The 27,209-nt window shown below is 36.8% G+C and overlaps 1 protein-coding gene across 1 annotated transcript in view; it reads left to right on the forward strand.

The window, feature by feature from the left end:
• lifra (LIF receptor subunit alpha a) overlaps positions 1 to 27,209 on the forward strand; it is a 38,445-nt gene that overhangs the window by 642 nt on the left and 10,594 nt on the right. The window contains exons 2-11 of the mRNA XM_079815863.1: positions 11,940 to 12,077; positions 14,314 to 14,456; positions 16,611 to 16,764; positions 19,240 to 19,512; positions 20,270 to 20,399; positions 21,490 to 21,623; positions 21,754 to 21,899; positions 23,255 to 23,408; positions 25,889 to 25,953; positions 26,078 to 26,297. Coding sequence (XP_079671989.1) covers positions 12,011 to 12,077; positions 14,314 to 14,456; positions 16,611 to 16,764; positions 19,240 to 19,512; positions 20,270 to 20,399; positions 21,490 to 21,623; positions 21,754 to 21,899; positions 23,255 to 23,408; positions 25,889 to 25,953; positions 26,078 to 26,297 — 1,486 coding nt within the window. The 5' untranslated portion in view covers positions 11,940 to 12,010. The remainder of the gene's footprint in view (positions 1 to 11,939; positions 12,078 to 14,313; positions 14,457 to 16,610; positions 16,765 to 19,239; positions 19,513 to 20,269; positions 20,400 to 21,489; positions 21,624 to 21,753; positions 21,900 to 23,254; positions 23,409 to 25,888; positions 25,954 to 26,077; positions 26,298 to 27,209) is intronic.

Consider the following 27,209-nt stretch of genomic DNA (forward strand, 5'->3'; position numbering starts at 1 on the left):
AAGTATTTCTGTTACTATACATCAATTTGTATTTTTAATCATTTCCATCAAATTATTAGATGTAACACACTGGTACTTTACATGTACTGTGGTACTGAATGATTGCTGGATTCATGTGCCATGGTACTTTTTGTAAAGCTAGACTCTAGAATTAACAGTACCATGTGATACATTTGATAGCATTGTTGTGAATGTGATCATACAATGAAAGGTTTTATTGTGAGCCAACAATTACAGGACAATTTCCACTAATGAGACACCTTGTACAATTTCTTGTGTTGACTGTATGAATCAGTGAGGAAGTTATTACACAACAATTTTCTTTTCTACATACAAATTTCCTTTGAACTATAAGTAAACAACCAACAGTCCATAATTAGCTGAATTGGTGTCTTGATCTTGTGGTCTTGGTCTTGAGACCTAAAGTATTGTAATCGTTTACTCAGGAAGATGAAGATGTTAGACAGAATGTTATCAGCTGACAGCCTTAGTCAACATTCACTTTCATTGCATCTTATTTTCTGTATAATAAATTGAATGGTGACTGAAGCTGTAATTATGCAGAACATTTTAGGAACGAAGCTGGTTTTCATTTTCGAGGTAATGTGCCTATTAATCTGATGTCTGGCGAGATATCAGTGTTTCAGATCTGTTGAGTCACTGTCTCTCAACAAATTGAGTGGGTCTATTTTTAGCGCACAGGTGTTTATTTTACTCATCATGTATACTTAATAATTACTATATGTTGGGTTAAGTGGCCCTCAGGGTTTGGGTCACCCTCAGGGCTGCTCGCTCGGTTATGGCAAAACATCATAATCATGATTATTTTTTGGTCAATTTTGAAATCACGATTATTTAACATGATTATTGGTGGGCGATATGATCAAAGTCTTTTTTCACGATACAAGTATTTTTTAATATCAGTGAAATTTCAGTTATCGATACTTCAGCAAAAACTAATACTATATAGGTTAACTATGATGTAAGAAAAAGGTATAGGGATGCATGATATATCGGCCGATATATGTCCATTTTTAATGTTATCGGACCGATAAGAAAATTTGGCAGATATATTAAAGCCAGTAAATAATGGATTATCTCCTTCAGATTTGTTCACAATGAGGTTTTGAATTGCCTGAAATATGATTGGAATCACTTAAAAAAAAAAAAAAAAAAAGGAAAATACAGTAAAGTTCAACATCCAAGTCTGTCATATAGGCTACATTAAATTATAATGAGAACATTATAATCGTGTGTTTGGGACATGGCTTTAATGGTGAGACTTTTGTTTTTGTAATCAGGCTCTCAAAAATTAAATAAAAACTTGGATTTAGATTTATCAGCTGTCGGCTTTCAAATATAAAGAATTATGGGTTATCGCTTATCGGTATCAACCAAAATTATTCATAATCCCTAGAAAAAGGTCCTGAAAATAATTACGAACGAACGAAAATACAACAGTACAAAATACAACAGACATACTAACAGTGGTATTCAGATTAGTAATAGCCTATTAGGGCTGCACCATTCTGGATCAGTTGAGAATCACAATTTTTTTTGTTTAAAATTGAGTTCTCCGACGATTCTGTAGAAAAAACAGACAATTAAACAAAATAACACATAATTTACTAGAGGTTCTGACAAAATGTCCATTGCTTCAGTCTATATAAAAAATGCATTAATTTGAACGAAATCATTAAAAAAGCTATTCGAATGAAGGAGTCATGTCTCATTCATAAAGACTTGTTTCATTACTGGAAGAATCAGCGTTTGTGAACGAATCTCTTGAGTCTTGAATGAATGATTCAATGACAATTTTTTTAAACAGTCTCTTGTCACCACCTACTGGCGTAATAAACAATGACTTGTATTAAAGGGATAGTTCACCCAAAAATGAAAATTAGCCCATAATTTACTCACCCCCAAGTCATCCTAGGTTTATATGACATTCTTCTTTCAGACTAATAAAATCTGAGTTATATTACAAAAGTCCTCCAGATTAATCCAAGCATTAGAATTTGATTCATAGTTGCTCTGTTTTTGAAGTCCATAAAAAGTGCATTTGCCCGTCAAATAACGTGCTCCACGCGGCTCTGGGGTGTTAATAAAGGCCTTCTGAAGCGAATCAACGCGTTTGTGTAAGAAAAATATTCATTTTTAAAACTTTATAAAGTTAACTTTCGACCGACCGCATTCCATGGAAAAGTGTTGAATGTTGAAAGTGAAACTCAAGATGCGTTCGTGACGTCATGACGAGCGGACCTGGTCGCGTTAGTCTTTCGATCGGCAGGGGAACTTTCAACAATTTTTCCATAAATTGAACATGGAAGGCAGTCGGTCGAAAGTTTACTTGATAAAGTTTGAAATATGGATATTTTTCTTACACAAACGCATCGATTCGCTTCAGAAGGCCTTTATTAACATGTTATTTGATGGACAGATTAACTTTTTATGGACTTCAAAAACAGAGCAACTATGAATCCAATTCTAATGCTTGGATTAGCCTGGACTTTTGTAATATAACTCAGATTTTATTCGTCTGAAAGAAGAATGTCATATAAACCTATGACTTGAGGGTGAGTAAATTATGGGCTAATTTTCATTTTTTGGGTGAACTATCCCTTTAATACATACAAGTGTCAAAACACTTTCAAAACACTCACTTATTCGGCTGATTTGGATGTTAAGTTTGGGCTTTTAGGGAGGAACGAAAGTGCACTCCATTAATGAAAGTTCCTCCATTATCTTGTTTTCATTATTTTTGGAAGCCGAAATTGAAAATCAATTATGATTACTCGCACTGTCGCACACCCCTCAGTGTTATTTTAGTATTATTTATACTACTTTTATTTTTATATTTTCAGTTTGTCATTTTATGTCCTTTTGTAGTTTTTATTAGTTTTTGTATTAGCTTTCATTTATTTATTTTCTTCAGTTGTAGTTTTAGTCATTTTAGTTTTTTAATTCCAATTTATTTCAGTTAGTTTAAGTTGCTTAGGTTTTCCATCTAATATTTATAGTTTATTTTATCTCAGTTAATGAAACAACTGTGGTCACCTTACAGTTTGTAAACGTGTCTGTTTCAAGTCAAATGTGGTAAACCGGGAAACTTTCCTCCAGAGGTTTAGTTGTCTTCTGAATCAGTCGTGTAGTTTTGAGTGATGTAAGTGGAAGGAAGCCATTAGAGCACCCTGCTCTGGACAGATTGTCATTGTTCTCAGCATGTGTAAATGCACTGGGTGGGAAAGAGAGGAATCTGTGTCTATTCATGCCGCAGAAAAAATAAACGAAAATTATGATGTCACGTAAGAAATCTGTCATGGATTCCAGAGGAATGTTTTGAGTTCAGACTGTAGTTCCTGTAAAATATTAACTCAGCTACAAATTATTCTCCTCCTCCTGGTTTTTTCACCAGCTTAGTTTTTTTTTTTTGTAGCACAACCAGTAGGCCTATTTATTTATATACTGAGTTAATGTTTTTCGTTTTATTTGTTGCCTATTTAGTGTACATTTAGTTGTAGCATAGTATGTACTATTAATAATAGTTTTTATTAATATTTGTAATCAGCTTTTTTATTTTCTGTTTTCATTTTAATTTTAGTTAAATTTTAAGTCATTTTTGTTTTGTGGTTTAGTCATTTTTATTACATTTTTTTTTTAAAGTTTAACTTGGGTTTAGTTTTATTTAATGCCAATTAGTACTTTTAGTGCTTCAACCTAAACATATTTCTGTTAATTGCCAAGGCAAAAAAAAATATTCATTCTAATATTTATAATTTATTTCAGCTTTTTTTTTCTCAAATTTGTTCATGTTTTAGTTAATGGAAAATAATTGTGATTAGTGCACATTTGTGTTTGTGTTGTGGCAAATTGGCTCTGACTAAAATTAAAGGACTTGTGAAAATGTAAGTGATTTACAGAATAGTTAGATGTACAGTATGGTTGAATAATATATTTACATCATGGGCGTAGATTACGCGGGGGACGGGGGGGGACATGTCCCCCGTACTTTTAATAAAATGTACATTCGTCCCCCGCACTTTTCCCAGGTTGCACCGGTCCTATAGTCGACCTGCTCCGGGCGGGATTCGAACCGGCGTCTAGTCGCACCGCTCTTACTGGCCTACTTCTGTTACACAAGCAAGTTCGTTTACGTAGAAGCCAACGTGAATAAATCTAGATTTAAATTCAAAGACACAAAATAATCTATGCATGACCTGTTATTTTATTCGTATCCAAAAACGAGGCTATCTGAACACCACGGAGTGCTAACGCTCTCGTGCAGCACTCCAATTCATACTCGAAGCCATAGGGCGCGCTAAACTAAACTGTTTCGTAGAAGTAAAACCCTGTCACGTTCCAAAGGCATTCAGCGCTGTAGCAGGTGCTGAATAATCGCTATGACTGATGAAACGTGACAACAAACACGATTGCGACAATAGCCTATATGGTTTGTGTTTTTCCAGCCATCTCAAGGTATTTATTGACAATAAAGAATATGAATAATGCAGTGCTAACTGACAGCCTTTTTAATGTTTAGTATCTTCTGCTTGCCAAGGCTGCATTTATTTAATAAAAAATAATAAAATAATAAAACATTAATATTGCGAAATATATTCACATATATTCACAGATGTTTTAATTTGTAATGATATAGCCTAGTAAAGTGTAATTTATTCCTGTGATGAAAGTTGAATTTTCAGCATCATTACTCCAGTCTTCAGTATCACATGATCCTTCTGAAATCATTCTAATATGATCATTTGATGAAAAGGAAACATTTAGGATTAAAATCATTGTTGAAAACAGCTGTGGATTTTATTTTTCAAGATTTTTTAATGAATAGAAAGTTAAATGAACAGCATTTATTTGCATTGAATAAAGCATGGATAAATCTTTTGTTATATTATAAATGCCACTTGATCAATTTAAAGCATGTTTGATGAATAAAAGTATTAAAATCTTACCACAAATGTTTGAATAATTTCATGATTTCCACAAAAATTAAGCAGCACAACTGTTTTCAACATTGATAATAATCATAAATGTTTCTTGAGCATCAAATGAACATATTAGAATGATTTCTGAAAGATCATGTGACACTGAAGACTGGAGTAGCTAATTATGATAAATTCAGCTTTGATCACAGGAATAAATATAATTTTTTTATTGTTTACTATATATTCACACAGCTGCTTTACATTTGGATAATATTTCACTGTATTACTTTTTTACTGCATTTTTTATTAAATAAATGCAGCCTTGGTGAGCAGAAGACTTCTTTCAAAAACATTTAACAATTGTAATGTTTCCAAACTTTTGATAGACTGTATATTTTCTGCCTTATTCAGTGATATTTTTTTTACAAAGCATAAAATCCATGGGGACTTAATGCACAAGTGTTTGTAGTACATAAACCAATCATAAAATTGGCATAACATATAGGGAAAACATTATAGATATTAGTGGTTATTGTTCAGCAGTGTTTTTGATATCTTACTGAATTAAAAGCAAGAGATGAGATCAATTAAATCTGTCAATTAGACAAAAAAGGTCAGAAAAAAACTGGTATTACACCTGACATTTCTGTCCCCCTCACTTCTGAAAAGATGGCTACGCCCCTGATTTACATCCATTTAATTTGCTACCTGGAATCACCATAATTGAGTTCACTGTTTTTTGTAAAAGCTATTGTCCCCATAAATATCATCAATATACTTGTTTTAGTAACTTTTTTTCATCACCACTAACTACTTTTTGTAATGGTAGCTTGACTGTAATTTAACTAAAAATTGTAAGTAGTTTGTAGCTGGTATGTTTCACATTATCGTCCGTAACTCATCAAACATTTGAGTTTGACACTTTGCTGAAGACCCACCGCACAGGCTGCCAACACAAACACTGGATTCCAGCACCCAGCCGAGGTCTGGGCATGTGTGGGCTGTTGTATTTGGATGAATATAGCAAAATGAATCTATGAAGAATACGGTAACTCTTCAAAGACGCCAAACAACTCATGTGTTATCTCAGGTTACTTCTAGTAATCATGAATTCATGTTGGTGATGCAAGGAAATGTGTTGGCAGGGATCCATGGGATTGTTTTCCAGACCTCGTTTCAGTTAAAAAAAAAAAAACAGTGTCTGTTTTCCTGTTCTTTGCCCTCTGGCTGTTCACGCCCGGTGGAATATTAAAGAGATCTGTCAGCAAGACCATTGTGAGCTCTCAAACCAAACCGCAAACAAGGTCTGCAAACACACACGTGATGCTCTATTTTACCGTAACCCTGCAGCACATGGATCAGTGACCTGATATGAAGTCAATATTGAGAATCCTGTTCCTAACGGATACTTGTTATTTGAAAACAAGCTAGATGTGCTTTTTGCCGTAATAAATAAATGACAACTTGTCTAGTAGGGATATTAAAAAACGTTTTTTCCCAAAAATGTATGGGTTTTGACTGAATTAATGTTCCTAGGTTTTACAACGCAAGCTGTCTAAGGCCCTGTTTACACTAGTGCGTTTTCGTTTTAACACGGCGTTTTAAAATGAAAACCATCCTCGTCCATACTGGCGTTTCCACTGCATTTCAGAAACGATCCCCGTCCACACTAAATGACTGAAAACGCATGTCACTTGACTGATCATGCGCGTACAAGTGTAAACAGTTGCTGATTACTCTAATAATAGCCTGCCTCTTGCACAGCTGCAGTATTATAAAATACAGTATTTAACTGTACAATGGCTGCAAAAAAAGGACAACAAAGTCAGCAAAGCTTGCAGTTCCGTCTCCATGTTATTGTTTACACGGTCGTCGAGGCTGGTCTGTTACAGAGGCATGAGAGGTTCAGATCGTCTAGTGTGAGTACACCCTGAAAGTCTCTGATTTCAAGGGTCGAAAACTCTGAAGTAGTGTAGATGTCAGGTGTAACCGTAACTAAAGTTATGCGTTTTAAAACGCACTAGTGTAAACAGGGCCTGCAGTGGTGCTTGCACATCAGCACGATGCTAGTGTGTTCTGGGCATAGTATAAAGGCTGATTTAATCTGAGTTGAACCTACGCTGTAGCTACATCGTAGGCTATTATGTAGCCTGTGGCGTAGCCTGACGTGCAAAATGTAACAATGCGTCAATTCTATATGGACCGCAAACGCTGTGATTGGTCTGCTAGAGCCCCTCCCTCAGGTCAAAAAGTCAATTTCTGCTTGCGTATTATAAATGATCTGAAACAAAAGTCGATGTCTATTTGCCGCCATCACTGATGCTGCTTCTCCAACAACGTACACAACAAGCTGCTTCTTCTTTGGCTTTTTCCTTGATACTGTAAGTTATGCTGCCTTCACGTGCTATCGAAAATGTCCTACTTCTCAAGTCGTGATTGAATCATCGCATTCAAATTTTGACTTGAGAAGGCGTTAATGTCCAATTTTGAAATGGGAAACTTTTATTTACGATCACTCCGATAGCAGCAGCAACATGCCTGTGGACACTGCCTACTAGCGTCTGTATAAATGAAAACCGACATGTAGCCTACGGTGTAGGTCCAACAAAGAAGTATAAGGCCGTGTGTCCACCAACGCGTTTTTTCACGCGGCTGGCGTATTCAATTGTTTTCAATGGGAGCGGCCCCTTTTTAGAACGCCATGAGTAGGGCTGGAAGATAAAACGATAACGATATGTATCGTGATAGACACGTAATCGATATCAATAAAAAATTTGTTCGATAAAACGTTACAAACATAATTGTTTTTCTTCGTTGGAAGAAACCAGAGGTTGCGAAGCAAGTTTGGTTGCATGAACAAAGGCACTCACTCTCTGGTAACCAAGCAACGTAGGGAGTGACAGGCTAACAGCCAATCATATAACTGTATCATGTCTGGTTGCGCCATATCGTTGTCTCGTGTTGGATTCATTCTTCAGTATACAAAACCGGTGTGGAGTGATAAGTGGAGCGATAAATGAGCGCCGCAGCGAGCAAGGAAATTGTTAATAAAACAGGAAAACAAGTCAGCTTGCCAGTATGGCAGTTTTTTGGATTGTATAAGTCTGACCGTTGTCAGACCAATATACTTTCGTCTGGCTCCGCAGCGCGAGCCTCCGCTGACAGTGCGCGCGCGCGCCTCGTTCGTTTGGGGACGTGTTTATACTCTACGCGCTCGCCGTTGTGCTATTCTTGACTTTGGCTGAATCCGAAATCGCCCCCTAAACCCTCAATCACTATTCCCTACTTTAGTCCACTAATACAGTTCACTTGAAGGAGTGAATGAAAACGAGTGAGCAAATTCGAACAGGCGCTGTGTGTACATCAGCTGTACACTCGTTATTGCGGTGCAAAGTGGGATAGAATGAGTGCACTCAATAACGTCCATTTCGGATTCAGCCTTTGAAACTACATGGAGAGGTAATGTTACTCTGCATCAGTGCCTTATGACAAAGCATCTAAACGATAACAGTTGCAAAGAAATAAGAGAGACTGCAATAATAGATAAAAAAGATAAGATAAAATAATAGATAAAAGAGATAATTGAAATTAGAAATTTTAGACTTGTTTATATTATTAATATTATTTGAGTGTTTTCCATGGTTATGTTGACATTTCTGCCTTTATAACTGAGGGGATTATAATCAGAGGAAGGTTAAGTTTAAAATAAAAAAATTTAAATGTAAAATATTTTTCTCCTGGTCCTTATTTTAAATAGATCTTAAAATTATCGATATCGACCGATATGAAATCCTTATATCGTGATACAGTTTTCAGCCATATCGCCCAGCCCTGAGCGAGTATTTCACGCTTAAGCGCTGAGCGTTCAACGTTTTTTTACTAGTCGCCGAGAGTTGAAGAAATGTTCAACTTTGAGTAAAGTGCAGCGCTCATCACAGTCACTTTTCACCCAGCCGTCCAATCACAGTGGAGGAGGGGCGGGACAAATACAACACCAGCCAAAATGGCGTCGTAAACAAAATGGGTCACGTGACCTCTGGAGCTCAATACAACGTCAACAGATGACAACAAGCAGTATAATAACGGAACATAATACTTTAAAACAAGAGCCAGAGCAAATACTTTTCATTGTATCAGCATTTTTATATAGAATCAATACAGAAACACACTATCTGTGAAATGAAATACTAGTAACTTGCAAAGAGTCTCAACTGAAGAAAACGCTCTCACGCTTTGGTGGGACTCCAGACACGTCAATAGGTCCGCCATCTTGAAACAGTTAACATGACACTGTTCGTCACACACTCACAAATCAATGCATTTTTCTCAAAAACGTCATAGGACTGTGCAGCCTATGGCTGTAAAAACAACCAAGCTATAAATTTAAGATGAAAAACGGATAACCTTTCAGCGGTGAGAATGTGCTGGTTTTTGTTTTTACTCAATATAATATCCATTTGCAGAATTATCAGAGTCCTATTGTTTAGTGCTGGACTGGTTACATGCTGAAGGTAAATAATGTCTTGGGTTTAGGGGTTTGCTTACATTATTGCTCAAAGTTTGATATATTTGTTGAGGCAAGAATTACCACTAAATATGTTTATCGGTTATTCTGGCAGAAACTGTAGGGTTTTTTTTTTTGCATAGTCAAAATTTGCTTTTCTTCTAAAACTATTTATTTTAGTTTTCTTTCTTGGATTCTAAACAGTTTCTTTTTCTGCTGAAAATGTTTTTTTCAGGCTTCAGTTTACTGGAAAAGTGAAATGGCTTCAGTTTCAGTATGAGGTGGTGTTTGGGGATTCGCTTGCGGGAGGGACCGAGTTTGGATGCTTGTTTAAACTTGTATTTGGCACAAGTGCCCAAGGCCAGATCTGTCAAAAAAGCTGCAACTTCACCCTATGTTTGTTCATGATCAAATCTAAATCAAACTTTGACTGGTGTGGATTGCTGAATCTGTTAGCTTGGTTGTCAGTGTCCTTTACTTGAAGCATGATTAAGCTTTGGTGTGTAACTCGTCCTGCAAACATTTGTGCTACAGACGTAAATGATTCTTCAAACATGTGCTTTATTGAGACGCGTAAGCAACTAGAATCCACATAGAAATTTGCTAAAAGCTCCTTAGAAGACCTTAGACCTTGATTGCACATCAGTGTGTACCAACCGCAGCGTCAGCATTCTTGTGAAAATGTAAAAATCTAGTTATTTAGTTACTGTTTTCATGTGTTTTTCTTTGTACAGTTTTGATCCAGAAGTTTCTTTGATTGAGTGAGGTAAGAGTGAAGTAGAAGCTGCAGCATTGTGCTAATTTAATCTTTCGTAGGAATGTGATGCATTCTGTATTTACGCCCTTGTGAATTCACTTTGGTATGTCCAGCGCTGATAAGATGATGTGTACTAACTTCGTGCCACATTTTCTCAGCATGCCTAAGTCCTCCATTTTGATTGATCAGACACCTTAATATCAATTGAACTGCTGTATGGATGCCATTAAAAACAACTGAAAATGTTGTGTCTACACGAGAGGGATTATAATATTAATTGCTGTATTTTTATTTTTCTTGTATAAATGTAACTCTTGTATTTTTGTAATTCATTTTTTGCCATGAAGATAGCCACAGATGCTGACATGGCATTAAATAAAACTATACTGATACAAGAGTGGGCTTGTTTGATCAGATTTGCTCAGTTTGGTGTTTTGTTTCTGGTTTATGAAGGATAAAAGCAGGTGAGGGCTGGAAATTCTGGATTTTCAGGGAGTATATAGGGGTAGTGAGTGAGAAGAGATTTGTGTTACTGCTTTAAGACAAAACATTGAATTTGAGTGTGATTTAATTCTGATTTGCTTTGCATCAAGCTGGGTATTTCTATAGGATAAGAGGAAAAAAAATCTAAATTTAAGACTAAAAAGAATATCTCTGCATCCCAATATGCATATTATCCACCCTAAATAGTATTGAATATGCTGATGAATATCCATTTGAATGGATTGTATGCACATTGAGATGCAGGCCTAGTTATATATTATTGTTGACACATATGGTGATTATGCAATTACTTTTTTTTATGTGCTTTGTAGTACCTTTATTTAACCCAAGTAATGATAAAATGTATTGAAATGGGGAAACTATGTACAAAAATGATACTAACTGCTATTATATATGTGTCTATACTAACCAGAAGAACTGCTGTAATCAGTAATGTGTGTGTGTACTTGCCCATGTTAAGGGGTCTTGTCTTTCCAGCCTTCTTTACTTATGTGCGTGTGAAGAAAAGAGTTAAATTGTGGTATTTTTGTATATATTTTATTATAGTGCCTCTGTTGTGCTATTTTAAGGGCTTGTAATTGTGTCTTGGAGCTCTCCCACAATAGGTTCACATGTATTCAAGGTAAACAAAAAAAAACATTAATATTTTCGCATAATATACTACAATGCAGCATCACCTCTTTTCTCACAGTATCTAAGCGGTGCAATAAAGTATTCAGCCTCTCTAAGGCTCTGATTGGTCAGATGGAGCAGTCTGTTGTGATTAGTCTACTGCTTGCAGCATGTGTTGGAGACAAAATGCTTATTGTCAACAACACAAACCAAACTCACACCAACACACACTTATGAGGATTGAGGACTCGTCAAAAAGTTTTTAAAAGAGACTTAACTATAACTATAACTATGCAAGGTGATCCATACACACATTGTCAAGAGTGCTTGATATAAAAGAGATGCATCATTCTCATCCTGTACTGTAGCTTCATAATGCAGTATGATTTGATTTCCTATTTTTTTTCTGTTGGTTTTGTGAAATTTATACTAAAAGTTCAATTCAAAAAGATGATAATTATGAAATTGGAAAAAAAAACATTCTTTGCATCAATATAATGACTCAGTATCACAATTGCAAGGTGTTATTACTTTTTTTCCCCAAGTTTGTTTAACCCTCAGATTTATGTCCTGTAAAATTGATTTCAACCTATTAACCTCTATTTTTTGTGTTTTGCTGTAGGTTCTGTTCTGCAGGTCTTGGTTGTGTTCTGCTCTTTCTGTAAGCGGTAAAGCGGTGCTGGTTCGGTCAGTATGCAGGGCTGGGTGATTCTGGCTCTGTTGCTGAGCCTCAGGGTCTTACGCTCTCAAGGGCAGAATGGTGAGTGTCATCAAATTCCTATTCAGATTGATCAGGACCTGTTAGGGTGTGTTGTGTTCACACTTGTCATGTTTGGTTGGATTAAAATGAACCCTGGTGTGATTGCTCTGTTTAGTTTTCTTTCTCATCATAGTCATGAGTTTGCCCGTCACAGGTCAGTACAGACGTCAGAACCGCGTCTCCTCACAGCAGATCTTGGTTTGTGTGTGTGACGGAGGGATTCCTGCTGCTGTTTTGACTCCTTTACACATTTTATAAGCTCTTCACGAGTTATACCATCATATAACAACGCAACGCACATGCAACGAGCGCAACGTTTGTTTCGGATGCTCGGAAAGCTCAGTCACAAAATAAAAACCGAACAATCACGTTGTGAACATACACATGTTCTTGTTAAAATGCCACTGTGAATGCTAAGCAGACCAGGACTAAATGTTTTGGGTTTTTTGGGCCGGACCGAATAAACCAAGCGAACCGAATTACAAGTGTGAACTGTGAACACACCCTTAGACCCTTAGAGAACTCTTCTTAGGCACTCCAGGTTTAACTAGGATTACATGACATCAATGAAACATGTCGTAACCCTGGTTAAATTTAGTGTTAGTGTGATTTTGACACCTACAATAAAATGTATCAATGCATTTTATTCCATTCAAAATTGAGGATAATATATTTTTTTATGTTTTTGAAAGAGTAACCTAACCCTAACTGTAATATAATATCAACCCTCTACAATGCGAGTAAAACACTCGCATATGCGAGTAAATCTTCACCCTGGGTGATTAAATAATATCTATCATTAGCCATTGGCTAATAAATTCTCAGATTTTACTCGCCAGTGTGTGTGTTAGATGCTAAGAATAAGTTTAGCATAAATGTATCGTTTTTTTACTCGCTGAACACTGAATGAGCACTTGAGAGTTTTGCTCTCGTCAAGCGATCTATGCGATTTCAAATCAGCTCATCTGACGTACCGTAAACTCTAGTGTGAAGAACTCTGTCGCTTTGCTGAGCGTGTTTCTCACACGTGTGCGCGAGCCTCTTACACACCACGCAAAATCAACGCGCTACGTTAACAATATTCTTTGTTGTATTTTTCTTGTCAAAATAACAGAGTTAATTTGGAATTATTCAGCTTTTAAGAACAAGCAGAAGATATGCTGTTTTTTTTTCCGGTAGTGGGCGGAACTAATGCGCAAACAGCAAGCTCATTGGCTGGCGCTCATCTTTTCCTCTCCCTGTTTTGATTTCAGCAAATCAGTTTGAGCAAATGCTGTCAACGTGATTAATATTCATGAACCCAGCAGCTCATCAATCCTTATTGCGTTGTATATTGTTATTAGTAGTAGAATTAGTAGTAGTAGTATTATCTTTTAATAATATAATTACTATAATAAATTTTTTTACAGAAACACCAACAATATCTTAAGTACCACCACCAGTCCAAAGTTCAGTTAAATGTGCATTCATACATGGTTACCAACAGTTTTAGTTCTAATTAATAAAGTTATATCATTAAATAGTGCTTGATTATCATAATATCATAACATAGTCTAATGCTTGATTGACTGATGTTAAGCATGAACGTTCAGATATTTAAAAAACTGTGCCATTTTACAAAGATATTGATACATTTGATGGAAATAAAGTATAATATAATATAATAAAGATTATCAGTCTGACAACTAAACAAAAAAATGTACTAGCCAATGGTGATTCTACTGCGAAGGTGTGCGTAGAGGATTGAATATCATATTATTTTATTCAAAAATTCTCTGAAAAAATATTTACATTTACACTACCATTCAAAAGTTTGTAGTTGGTATGTTTTTTTTAAATGTTTTCGAAAGAAGTCTCTTCGTTTCACCAAGACTGCATTTATTTTGTTGATTAAAATCCTGTAAAAACAGTAATATTGCGACTCTTTTCATTTTGAATATCTTTTAAATGTAATTTACTCCTGTGATCAAAGCTGAATTTTCAGCATCATTACTCCAGTCTTCAGTGTCACATGATCCTTTAGAAATCATTATAATATGATGATTTGCTGCTCAAGAAACATTTCTGATTATTACCAATGTTGAAAACCGTGATTGTACTGTTATACAGTCATAGATTATAGAAAAACTGCTCAGTGTATAGATGGTTTAATTCATTACAGGTTTATACCATGATTTACCAACTGAAATGAATGCCCGTCATTTCTTCTTCTCTCTCTCTCTTTGTCATTTTACAGGTCTGGCTGAACTTCCTGTGCCCCATGGTTTAACACTACAGCCTGATTTACCTACACAGACTCTTTCTTTGACATGGCAGAGTGACTCGTCGCTTTTTGACATTGAGATTTTCCACACCGAGCTAATGAATGTGGTGCTAAATGTAAGCGCTCTTGCATCTCTAACATTGGATGTCATGTTGACAGTTAATCTGTGTTTTAGTTGGTTAGTGTTGAAATATGCATTTGGGTGTGTGCCATTTAAGCACTGGGAATCATTACTGGAACATCATGTCTTTTATGCCACATCCAGGTCTTTACGACACAATGGGGTTCCACCTTCAGTTCAAAAACAAGAGATTAAATGTAAATACACTCAAACCAGTTTCTCAACTCAATATTTTCCCATCTCCGATGAGTCACGGACTGTGACTTTAAGAGCTTAATGTTATGATAGCGATTGCATTCATGTCTAATTTGTTTTGGAATTTATTGGTCATTGTTAGTCTGTCCAAATCGAAAAATATTTGTCGCTTATTTGGATTGATTATTATTGCATTCTGGACCCATAAAGCAATATTCAAGGCTAAATGCAACTCTGTCGGCACACTTGATAACCACAGAAAACAATATCTGCTGGCCTTTCATTGTAATTGCATTACTGTTCCTCTTTAACTGAGGGAAGAGACTAAATTACTTCCTGTGGTAATCGTTGGCATGCCACAGACCCTGTCAATTAGATCTTATGTATTTGCCTCTGAATATTCATGTTAACAATACTTTCATAGTTTGAGTTCTCGGGTCTTATTGTGTACGGTTCATCAGCGCATGTTATTCCATATTCCATGAGCTGTTATTGTAGGTAATGCAGCCTTTTTTGTTATAAATATTTCTGATAGTTAACACAGGAACTTGATGCCATACAGTTTATAATATCAAATAACAGTTAAAAAAACATTATGATATTTTGAGATGCTTTGGAGAGTGAATTTGTTCTTCAGAATCCCTGTCAAAAGGGGAAGGGAGTAGATCACCCACAATCCACTGCAAACTCATTTAGCTCCATAGTCTATTAGTGCCCGTCCACTTTTTTCAGCTGCCTTAGTAAGTGTTTTCAATTAGTTTTTTCTATAAGGATTTAAAAAAAATACTTTTTACAATATGGCATGAAGCAAACCAACCAGCTACAACATTACAAACTTTGATTTGAAGCAAAAAAAGTATAAAAAAAAAAAAAATAGATAAAAAGGTACAATGTTCTTAACGGCTACAACAATTCCATGAAGCATTTGGAATGACATAATCAGATTTAAAACGGAGAAATCTAAAACTATTCATTTAAAGAAGTTGCTTATACTATATAACAAATTGCATATCTTGCGTAAATTATATATTATGTAGAATTATGGGTAATGTTAAACACAATTCTTTAAAGTTTAAATGTGGGCTGATGGCTTCAACAAAAGCATATACAATTGATAAACAACATCGGAGCTCATAGTAGGGTTGTCTTTAAATGTTTATAAGTATTGTTATCAATTCCACAATGGAAAAAATGATGAGATTTTTACTTCCGGAACCCGACTGTTACACTCTCTTCTGACTTTACCATCCAGTCAAATGCAGATGGTTTAAATCAAGTCCTACTGCAGATAGAGCAACCATTGACTACCATAGTATTTTTTTCCCTACTATGGTAGTCAATGGTTGCTCTATCTGCTTGGTTACAAACATTCTTCAAATATGTTCTTTTGTGTTCAGCAGAACAATAAGACCCATACAGGTTTGGGTGAGTAAATGATGACAGAATTTTCATTTTTGGGTGAACTATCCCTTTAAGAAAGGAAGATGTGTTCAGAGTTTTGCCGACCGGATACGGCGAAAGTTTAATCTATCAACTAGCTCCGCTTCACCTTCTTCGTTGCTCTGGTTGGTTGTGGCGGTCATGGCGCTATCCAATTGCATGCAGAGGGAATTTGAAAGACAACCGTTTATCCCGCCCCTCGGATTGAGCCCTGCCAATGGTCTGTTCCCAGACCCAACATCTTGATGTGGGTCTGGCTTGTCAGGCTAGTCACTAATTGTTGTTTCACTCAAAATCACATTATGGAATTGAATCGGGTTGTGAATGCTGACTTTAAGATGTAATGGGTCAAAACGGCTTTTTCACTTCCACAATGTAGAGCATGGTGCTTTCAACACCAAGATTATTCGTTTGATTCTCAGGGAATGCATGAACTGATAAAATGTAAGTGCAGTGCAAATTACTGCATTTGTCAAATGTATTATTAATGTAAATTGTCTGTTTTAATTTGTAGGAGACGGTGGCCGTTAAAGCAGATCCTGTTACAGGACAGCATGGTTGGACCTGGCTCTCACCGTCACCCTTGGAGTGCACTTCTCATTCGGTGCGAATCAGGGCACGCAACCAGCAGGCGGTCAGCCAGTGGAGCCCCCTTCAGACCATTCCAGGTACTAAAAAAAAACATTTCTTTAATGGGGGTGGTCTTGAAACCGGTGCTCGGCCTGGGCATCTAGAAACCTTTCTCAAAATCAGCCCACAAACAAACGTAGCAAGAAAAGGTTATTTCAGTGTATACTACTGTTGTTTTTGGCGGCCTGTTTTAATTTTAGTTTTAGTCTAGTCTTTGTGTCAAGCTGGCATTTTAGTTTTAGTCACGTTCATACTCTTTTTAGTCTAGTCAAGTTTCAGTCGACTAAAAGTCTGAACATTTTAGTCTTATTTTAGTCAGAATTATCCATGACTATTTTAGTCTAGTTTTAGTCAGTGAAAATTGTATTTTAGTCTCTTTTTAGTGATGCAATTCTATTTAACCCAGTCAATATAGTATCAGTACCTAGTAGTATAGACAAAACCAAACTTTTCTTTTAGCTAAACCCATTTCAAACAAGGTTATTTTATTATATTATTGTTACCTTATAGACTCAAGAATACATCCATTCCAGACAATGAAGATGCTCTGATTAGAATTTACAACATATTTATTTTACCAACCAAACATGTTAGAAGTACACACACATACATTTAACTAAAAACATTGAGATGTCTCTTAAGGTTTGTGGTGTTTTTTCCTGTGATTTTGTGGCCGCAGTTCTCCCGAACACATTCCGCTTTCTTTTCCACTTCTATGTAATGAAAGTTTTTCCAACTGTCGTTTCTTTGTTTTCTCCCTTACAAACCCCGGCTGGCCGTCCATCGGTCCCTTTCTCTGTGTCAGACTTAACTTTGATGTCGTTTACGTTAACTCACTGCAGCTGCATCTTCTAAATAATGCCGCGAGTAGGGCTTGAGGAAGTGAAGTGACGTCGCCTGCGTCTGCGCCGTGTGACCTGATGCAGCCCCTGAAGTGAGACGCACAGAAATACTGCAAAATAATAACAATAACGCGACAAAATGACGTTATAACATTTCGTCTCGTCTCGTTTTGGTCAACAAAAATGAAGAGACATTTTAGCATAGTTTTTATTTTGTAAACCACATTTAGTCTTGTTTTTATTCGTCAATATTGCATTATACATTTAATTCTAGTCATCGTCACATGACCAGCATTTACGTTACTTCTCGTCTCGTTTTCGTCACGTGATAAAGGTTCATTGACGACGATATTTAGTCATAATTTTCGTTGCCGAAAGCAACACTAGTGTATACTATGAGTCTTATGTGTTACTTATTTCACAAATATGATATTTATGATCTAAAGAGTCTAAAGAGTCTAAAGTAGAAAAAAGTTTTTAGTTTAAAGGGTTAGTTCACCCAAAAATGAAAATTCTGTCATTAATTACTCACCCTCATGTCGTTTGACACCCGTAAGACCTCCGTTCATATTCGGAACACAAATGAAGATATTTTAGTTGAAAGCTGATGCTGAGAAAGGCTTCAGATAGGCCTCCATTGGCATTCAGTACATTTACACTCACAAGAACCATAAAAGGCACTTAAAACATCGTTACAAAGTCCATCTCACCACAGTGACTCTACAATAATTTAACGATGCGACGACAATAGTTTTTGTGCGCAAAAAAAAATCTAAATAACACCTTTATCCAACTTGTTCTTGTCTTCCGTGTGTGCGTCCACGACGCATGCGCGAGAATATGACGCAGATCCGGCGTTCGGACACATGACCCAGAAGCGATTTGTTTACAAGCAGAGGAAGACGCGCGTGTCTAAGCTGTTGGATTCTACATTGATCGTGCTTTAGGTCTCAGCGAAGTGCTCAAAATGGGGCTTAAGTGTGCATTTCATGGATTCCCGAACGCTGGCGCTACGTCATATTCTCACGCATGCGTCGTGGAGGCACACACGGAAGACTAGTTGGCACTTGACACACAAGTTGGATAAAGGTGTTATTTTGATTTTTTTTTGCGCACAAAAACTATTGTCGTCGCATCGTAAAATTATTGTAGAGCCACTGTGGTGAGATGGACTTTGTAACAACGTTTTAAGTGCCTTTTATGGGTCTTGTGAGTGTAAATGTACTGAATGCCAATGGAGGCCTATCTGAAGCCTTTCTCAGCCATCAGCTTTAAACTAAAATATCTTCATTTGTGTTCCGAATATGAACGGAGGTCTTACAAGTGTCTAACGACATGAGGGTGAGTAATTAATGACAGAATTTTCATTTTTGGGTGAACTAACCCTTTAAGGTTTTATTTCAGACAGACGTGGAAAATAAAGTTGCTGGAGTAGCTGTGCTGTGACAAAATTAGGAACTGGCCTTTTTAAATGTAGACACATCCGCCAGTGATCTAATTTTATACCAGATAGTTTTGTTTCTGCACTTGGAGCTGTTTTGAAAGCTATAAAAGGACATTTTTTGTTTTGATGTTGCTCTTTTTTTGGCAAGAAATGTTTTCTAGTGCATCCAAAAAGTTATAGTTGTTTAAACCATTTACCAAACTCACCCCCAATCCTTTTGTCTCTAGGGTCGGATATTCCTGAGATGTCTGAGTCTAACATGTATCCCCAGGATAAGGTGGTTCCTGTGGGAAGTAACATGACCTTCTGCTGTATTGTTAAGGAGAAGCATGATTTCAAAGAAATTATGTACAGGGGTCAGGAGATGAGCGCCACACGTTTGAGCAGAAGAACTTACGCCATCACAGTAACCAACCAGCGAGCATCTGACAGAACGGGCACAAACGTTGTCTGCTGTTCTCCATCGTTGACCCTCACAGGAACTGTGGTGTTTGTAGGCTGTGAGTACAATTCATTGTTATATAAGAAATATTAAGAAATGTATTTTGGGAACACTTTATAATTAGGTTCATTAGTTAACTACATTAGTTAACATGAACTAATAATGAACTGCACTTATAAAGCATGTATTTATCTTTGTTAATGGTAATTTCAACATTTACTAATGCATTATTAAAATCTTGTTAACATTAGTTAATGCACTGTGAACTTACATGAACAAACCATGAACAGCTGTATTTTTATAAACTAACATTAACAAAGATGCTGAACAAATGTGTTGTTCATGGTTAGTTCATGTTAACTAACACATTAACTAATGTTCACTAATACAACCTTAGTGTAAAGTGTTACCTGTATTTTAAATATTTATAATTATACATGCATACACTACCATTAAAAAGTTTAGGTTAGGGTTAATGTTTTTTGAAAGAAGCTGCATTTATTTGATCAGACATACAGTAGAAATAGTATTTTTTGAAATAATGTTACCATTTAAAATGTAATTTTTCTAAAGCTGAATTTTCAGCATCATTACTCCAGTCTTCAGTGTCACATGATATCCCCCCAGATATCTTTAGAAGTGGTTTGGCAAAATATTATGATCTATAAGCTCTATAAACATAAATCCAGCACTGTAAAATGCTCATACAATTTCAGAAAACAGTTCATTTTTAGCATAATGACTGGCACTGGATGATTGCTGTGCAGTGTTAAAGAGCGACTTGCATGTGGCTTTGTTGTATGTAATTGCTGCAGATCCACCGGGTGATGAGGGGTTGGTCTGTGAGACGCGGGACTTGGCATCTGCAGAATGTTCTTGGGACAAAGGACGAGAAACTCACTTGAGAAAAAAGATCAACCGCACTAACTACACCCTTAATGGAAGGCAAGAAACACACTACACAAGAACCACTGACCACACACACTATAGCATTTGGCGCTCAGGACCGGAATGTCCTTGGTACATAAAAAGATCCCCAAACAGCAAACCACATTAAATGAGATGGAAAAGGATACTTATGTCATGTATATTTTTATTGCTAATCCAAGAATTCCATCAATGTTCTAATGTAATTAACGTACCATTTCTTGTCTGACATGACAGCTGTGAGTATAATTGATATCAATTCATATAAATTAAACATTTCACTGTGTGAGCTTTGGTTAAGGGTGGCTAAAATGCAACTTTTTTGAGACTCCAGTGACACTAGCATCTTAAAATACCGTTTTGCTGCTCAAAAGTAACTCAATTACTCAAAAATCTTTTAGTTTGATAATCTTCATTCAGTTTTCACACAATATTAATTAGTTGTTTTCTTGCCTTTTGCATAACATTGCACCATTTCATTCTTTTCATCTTCAGAAAGATCTTTTTTCCTCCCCATATTGCATTAGAACTGTGACTTGCTTAATAATGTGGAACTACCTCTTTAAATAGGGTTTCAATTTACCTAAGTAGACCTGGAAAACTATTTAACAAACCTGTCTGGGATTCATACCAGAAGATATGGAGAAATAAAACAAACACGTACTTTCTTTGAAGAACTAAATTCTGAATGTTTATTGTACCAAAATCCTACTAATATATCACTTGGATAATTTGGAACACAGTAAATGTTACATACACGCTACCATACAAAAGTTTAGGGTCTGTTTAAATAATGTTTTTAAAGAAGTCTCTTCTGCTCATCAAGGCTGCGTTTATTTGATCAAAAATACAGTAAAACCAGTAATTGTGAAATTTGAATTTTTCTGTTGTAATATTTTTTTTAATATAATTTATTCCTGTGATTCAAAGCTGAATTTTCAGCATCTTTACTCCAGTCTTCAGTCACATTATCCTTTATCATCAACTTATTATTAACTTATGTCCTGCATATTATTACTGCTGATTCAAGAATCCCATTAATGTTCTATTGTAATCATTGTACCATTTCCTTGAACGTCTATGTTTTAAGCCTTATTTCTGTCCGCAGGGTCTGTTCGGAGGCTAATGAAGGGAAGAGCTGGGGGTGTAGCTCGAAGGTCTGGGAGGAGAACTGGTCTCTGGTGGCTCGAAATCCTCTTGGAACAGTTCGGCTTACTGACTCCGCCCAACTCGCTGACCGCGGTACCACATTTTCATTACGTTCTCCTTTTAATGGAGTATATCTACATTATAAATATAGTCAGAGGAGCTACTGTGTCTTAATATTCTAGTGAGTGAGAACTCCTCTCTGACGGGTTTGTCTCTCTTCCAGTGCATCTGTTGGCTCCAGCAAATGTGACGGCGGTCGAAGTCAAGGCGTGGAACGCCACACTGCAATGGAGCTGGCCTGTGGCGGCGTATAAAAAGCTGGAGATGGTCTGCCAGCTGCAGCTCATCAGCCATGAACTTTCCAGCACAGTAAGTTCACTGCTCAGCTTTCAGCTCCCAGAACCCTGCTTGCTTTTTGTTTGGTCTTGGAGTTAAAGAGATAGTTCATCCAAAAATGAAAATTCTAAAAATAATTTATTCAGGAAAAAAAAAAAAAACTTATGTCAAGATCTCGAGAAAATTGACGCACAAAAAATGCAAGGTTGCATAATGCTTGTCCTCAAAAAGCTAAAAAAAAATTGAACTTGTGTGCTATTGTACAGGTCGCCTAAAGTCATATAATAGCTTTGTACGTTTTAATAATTCACAAAAAAAATATTTCCCTCAGCACTCAAATTTAATTTGCGCACGTGCATTTTTAAAAATACAATTGTCTGTGAATAATGACTTACACTTCAGATTGCTCCTCACATGAACCTGTTGTATAGCTTCTGGAAATATTTATGGTGCATTGTGTTATCATCAGGGCTTCCAAAGTTACTAGCAACTCAGCATTTTCACTGGCCACATTTTTGACATCAATACCATGAGGAAAAACTGGCATATAGAATATTATCTCATAATTAGTCAGCAGGTATATTAGGCTGCTGTCTCTTTAAGACCTGACGCACTAATATCCATTACACTGTTACACATGCTTTTTTTTCTCTACTGTTTACATTCACTTAAAACATAACTAGCTGTGTTTACGTGATTACTCGCCAAGACTGGTGTTTTGACATCATTTTGTGTGTATTTGACAGTTTAAGGTCAATAAGCAGCGAAAAAGCACTCAATTTAGTTCTGAGAGGCGGCTTTATGTGAGCGCACTTTGAGTGCGAGCACAAAATCTGCGGGAATGAGTAAAATTTAAAGCACTGTAACAGCAACAATATTCATCCGGAGCAAATGAAACGAGTGAGGGGAGACGGGTTTGTGTTTGAAAGAAATGAGAGAGAGAGAGAAAGAAAGAGAGAGAGCACAGCTGGTGTTGTGTATCTATTATGTGGAAAAGGAGTATTGGAAGCGTTTCAGATATTTCAGTATCGATATGTATCGAAAAATCTATATTTTTGACAACTCTACAAAACACTACATAGTTTATTATTTCAGATACCTTTTTAAAAGACTACAATTGAAAACATATATATTATATATAAAATTAAAGTTATTCAGGCTTTTCAATATGTTCTGCAAAATATTGAAAACAAAATTGTGTTTAAAAGAAAATGAGTTTAAAATGATATGAAGGTGGAATAAATGATAACAGAATTATTTTGGGTTACTTTTACTTTTATTTCCCCAAAATGGTAATTTAACCTATTGCATGTAGGACTATTGTAATATTTAATAATGGCTACTGATTTCTAACCGATGGCCTGATATTTCTGTCTGTGTGTCTTTAGCGTAACTACAGTGGCATAGGTTTGTCATCTGTGATGCTGGAGGGCTTGTGGCCAGATGTGGACTACACTGTGACTCTGTGCTGCGGCTCTAAGCAAGCTTTCTGGAAGTGGGGGGATGTGAGTGCCCCCTACAGCATCCACACAAAAATGGATCGTGAGTGATTCAAATAACTAATCTGAAACGATTTGGTCTGCTTTGTCTGTTACTTAGTCACCACATGTGACAGGTCAGAAATGTAATGTTTAAAGGTGCCCTAGAATGGAAGATTGAATTAACCATGGCATAGTTGAATAACAAGAGTTCAGTACATGGAAATCACAGTCAATGGTCTCAAACACCATTGCTTCCTCCTTCATATGTAAATCTCGTTTGTGAAAAACACCATGGAAGAATAGGCGAATCTCAACATAACACCGACTGTTACGCAACAGTTGTCTAGATCCAACGCAAGATGCTAGTACAGTAACAATAGGAAACTCCAAGTAGCATACATAACAGTTTGACAAAAGACAAAGGTTAATATTATTTCCTGCCGGTGTTGTCATATAAATCTACAAAATACAACCGTAGATACATATGACAATCCTTTTTTTCGGATAGAATTATAATTTAGCCTATATTTCATCATCAACACATAACTGAGGAGCTAACTATGTTAGTTTAGATGCTTACAGCTCTCTCGATCCTTCTAGCTAACGTCACCTTCTCCACCACTAAGTTGAAACGATAGTCATTTGACAAGGCATCTAGTCAATTTGTTAAAAAAAAACTTTACTGTACTGTACAAACAACATATTTACGCTCTACCCAGTTCGCTGTTTAGAGTTCGTGACTCAAGTGACGCATTACAATGATTAAAATATTTTCACAATGCTAAAAACAAAGTTGTGACTGCTGACGTTATGCGTTAACGTGTAAAGTTAATGTTATATGCTAGTTCACATGTAGGCTGAAGTTATAGTAATGACGTTACGTTTTACAGGTTCTTACTGAAAATAAAAACTAAACTTACCCCTCAGAAGCGTCCATTTCCAATCTCAAAACAATTGGTTGTTCTCAAAATCTGCATCTTCGTCAGAAACCGGATCAAACATATAAAGGCCTGTACACACCGGGACGAATATCGCGCGCTTATCGCCAGCGTTTTTCGTGACGTTTTTCGGAGCATCTTGAGTGTTCACACCCAAGCGATTTTCACTGCTGATGCACCGAGTGAACGTGCAAATTCAGTAGATGGCGCTCCCGGTACACAAGGTGGTGCTGCGGCACTTTACGCTTCTGACACTCGCTTGTCACACAGAAGAAGAAGAGAGACAGTATTTACGGGCTTGCCAAAATCATTCACACACTTTTTGCTAACTGGCTAGCAGCATTAGCAGCTCATCTTCTTCTTTGTCTACTTACTACTTCTTCGTCGTATCAATGTGTGCTCGGCAAGATCGTTTTGTGCTTGAGCACCAACAAGTCGTGTTTTACTGTCACTTCAGCAGCTCCAGGCACGTGAACAAAAGCGCTGATCTCATTGGTCGGCCAGTTTTTAACGCACCACGTCAAAATAAAAAAACTAACCCGAGGCGTTTTTTAAAAAATGACGCTTTTACGCCTGCCGCTTTGTGCGTCGGTATGAACACTCACATTGGCGCCATTTGTTTTGTCACGAGGCGTTAAACGTCGGCGATAAACGCGCACGAAAATCGTCCCGGTGTGAACAGACCTTAAGGTTGGATGCATAAAGGCCCGGGTATACTTCGGCCGTCCGCGTTCGTGCACCGCCCGCATGACGTAATTTTTAGTCACTCGGAGGGCTCGCGGCCGGCCGCACACCACGTCACCGCACAGCCCAAATTTTCAGACCACGCGGACGGTCCGCGTGCAACAGCGCATGCGCCAGCAGTACACAAGAGTCCACTAGGTGGCAATACGCACAGTATTGAGCACAGTGTTCAGCCATTGAAGAAGAGTGTGCAAAGACCGGTTTAAAAACAATACACTTGAAAAAAAGAGAGAATTTTTGATTCTTCAGTGTTTCTTCCAAACTATGTTGCAATGGTGGATGCACTAAAATTCTTCTCCGATCATGCCCAGCGAATGTCCCGTTGATGACAGGACTCAGTGCTGCCCTCCGATGTCTGGTAGAGCATAGACTTTTTTTACTGCGCATGTGTCGAACGCGATCATCCGCGCGCATCCGTTGTGTAGTATACTTTGAAAGACGCGCGGACAGGGCTGCGCGCGTGACGCGTCCGGGCGCGGTAAGTGAAGTATACCCGGGCCTTAATCTCTCCATTTTCATGATGGACAGTATAGATGTGTTTCTCTGTCACTAAAAATTAGCCGAAATTAGCTACAGAAATTAGCCGCGCAGTGAAACAGCCAATCAGAGCAGAACTCCATATTAATATTCATGACACTTCCAAATAAGGCAAAAACAGACCATTTCATTCTGGGGACAATTTCTAGGGTTGTAAATGGACCTGAAACCCGTATCTGGACAATTTTTGCCCTTAAATAAGCCACATACCCTCTATGTAGATATCAGAGAACAATTTAAAATATTGTTTCAACTCATTCTAGGGCACCTTTAAGATATATTAAGTTTCTATAGATCTATAACAAAGTCTGTGCATTTTCAGGTCCTGATGCTCTTGATGTCTGGCTCTGGATGGACAGCAGTAACACAGGACGTGTCCATTGGAAAGTAGGAACAAACATTGTTTTACTTTCGCCATAATCTAGGAAATGAAGCGCAGCTTGTGTCATAAAACTGAATAACATGTTATTCTTCTAAGTAAACATGGTGCCATCTGCCTCTTTCCGTTCAGCCGCTGTCTGAGAGAAAAAGTCACGGTGCATTAGTCCGCTACGAGGTTTCTCAGAGCTCAGCAGAGGAAGACGGCTGGACACCGGTTTATCTTTCTCCCGAGAGCTTTAGCTATCCCATCATCCTTAACAACAGCAGTGACATCACCGTTGCCGTGGCAGCACGAAACCCAGCTGGTCTCTCTCAGCCGTCCACTGTCACCACACCAGCATACAGAGCAGGTAGAGGGAGCCTGGGACATTTCCTCAGCTACCAGACTATTCAAATGTTTTGTGTATCATATTTGTGTTTTACCACACCTTCTAATTCTATACACACTTTCTGTATATGAGTGTGTGTATACACATTTGTATTAATATTATTATATTTAAACATTTATATATTAAACATATATATATATATATATATATATATATATATATATATATATATATATATATATATATATATATATATATATATATATATATATATACACACACACACACAATATATCTGACAATTCTGGTCAGTCAGAAATCCCACAGAATAGACTGAAACAGTTTTAATGTCAAAGTAGCCATGTTAAATGTTTAAATATAATAATATTAATACAAATGTGTATACACACACTCATATACAGAAAGTGTGTCATGTGTATGTGTATATGTATGTGTGTGTATATCGTGGCCATGAATTAAGAATTCGTTCTCTCGTTTTAGTAAATCATTGCCACAATTTATTAATTCGTTCACTTCTTTTAGTTAAATTGTGACCTCGAATTAAGAATTAGTTCCCAGGATTTATTAATTTGTTCCCTCGTTTTAGTAAATCATGGCCACGTTGAACTTATTCATTCCCTCTTATTGATTTAACTAAAACAAGGGAACAAATTATTACAATGTTGATACGATTTAGTTAATCAAGGGAACAAATTATTATATTGTGCGCATGATTTACATCTGTCAGTCGTGGGAATTCATTGTTAATTAGTGGCCACTATATACATATATTTTTCCTGCTTGTCATGTGCAGGGCTCCATATCAAATGAATTCTAATTAATGTATCTTTTTTGAGTGCCGCTTCGGCACTGATTGCTATACAGTATATTGCTATTAACTGTTTGATCCATTGCCAGCTATTACAAACAAAA

Source organism: Gobio gobio (genome assembly GCF_949357685.1).
Source record: "Gobio gobio genome assembly, chromosome: 4".
NCBI lineage: Eukaryota > Metazoa > Chordata > Actinopteri > Cypriniformes > Gobionidae > Gobio > Gobio gobio.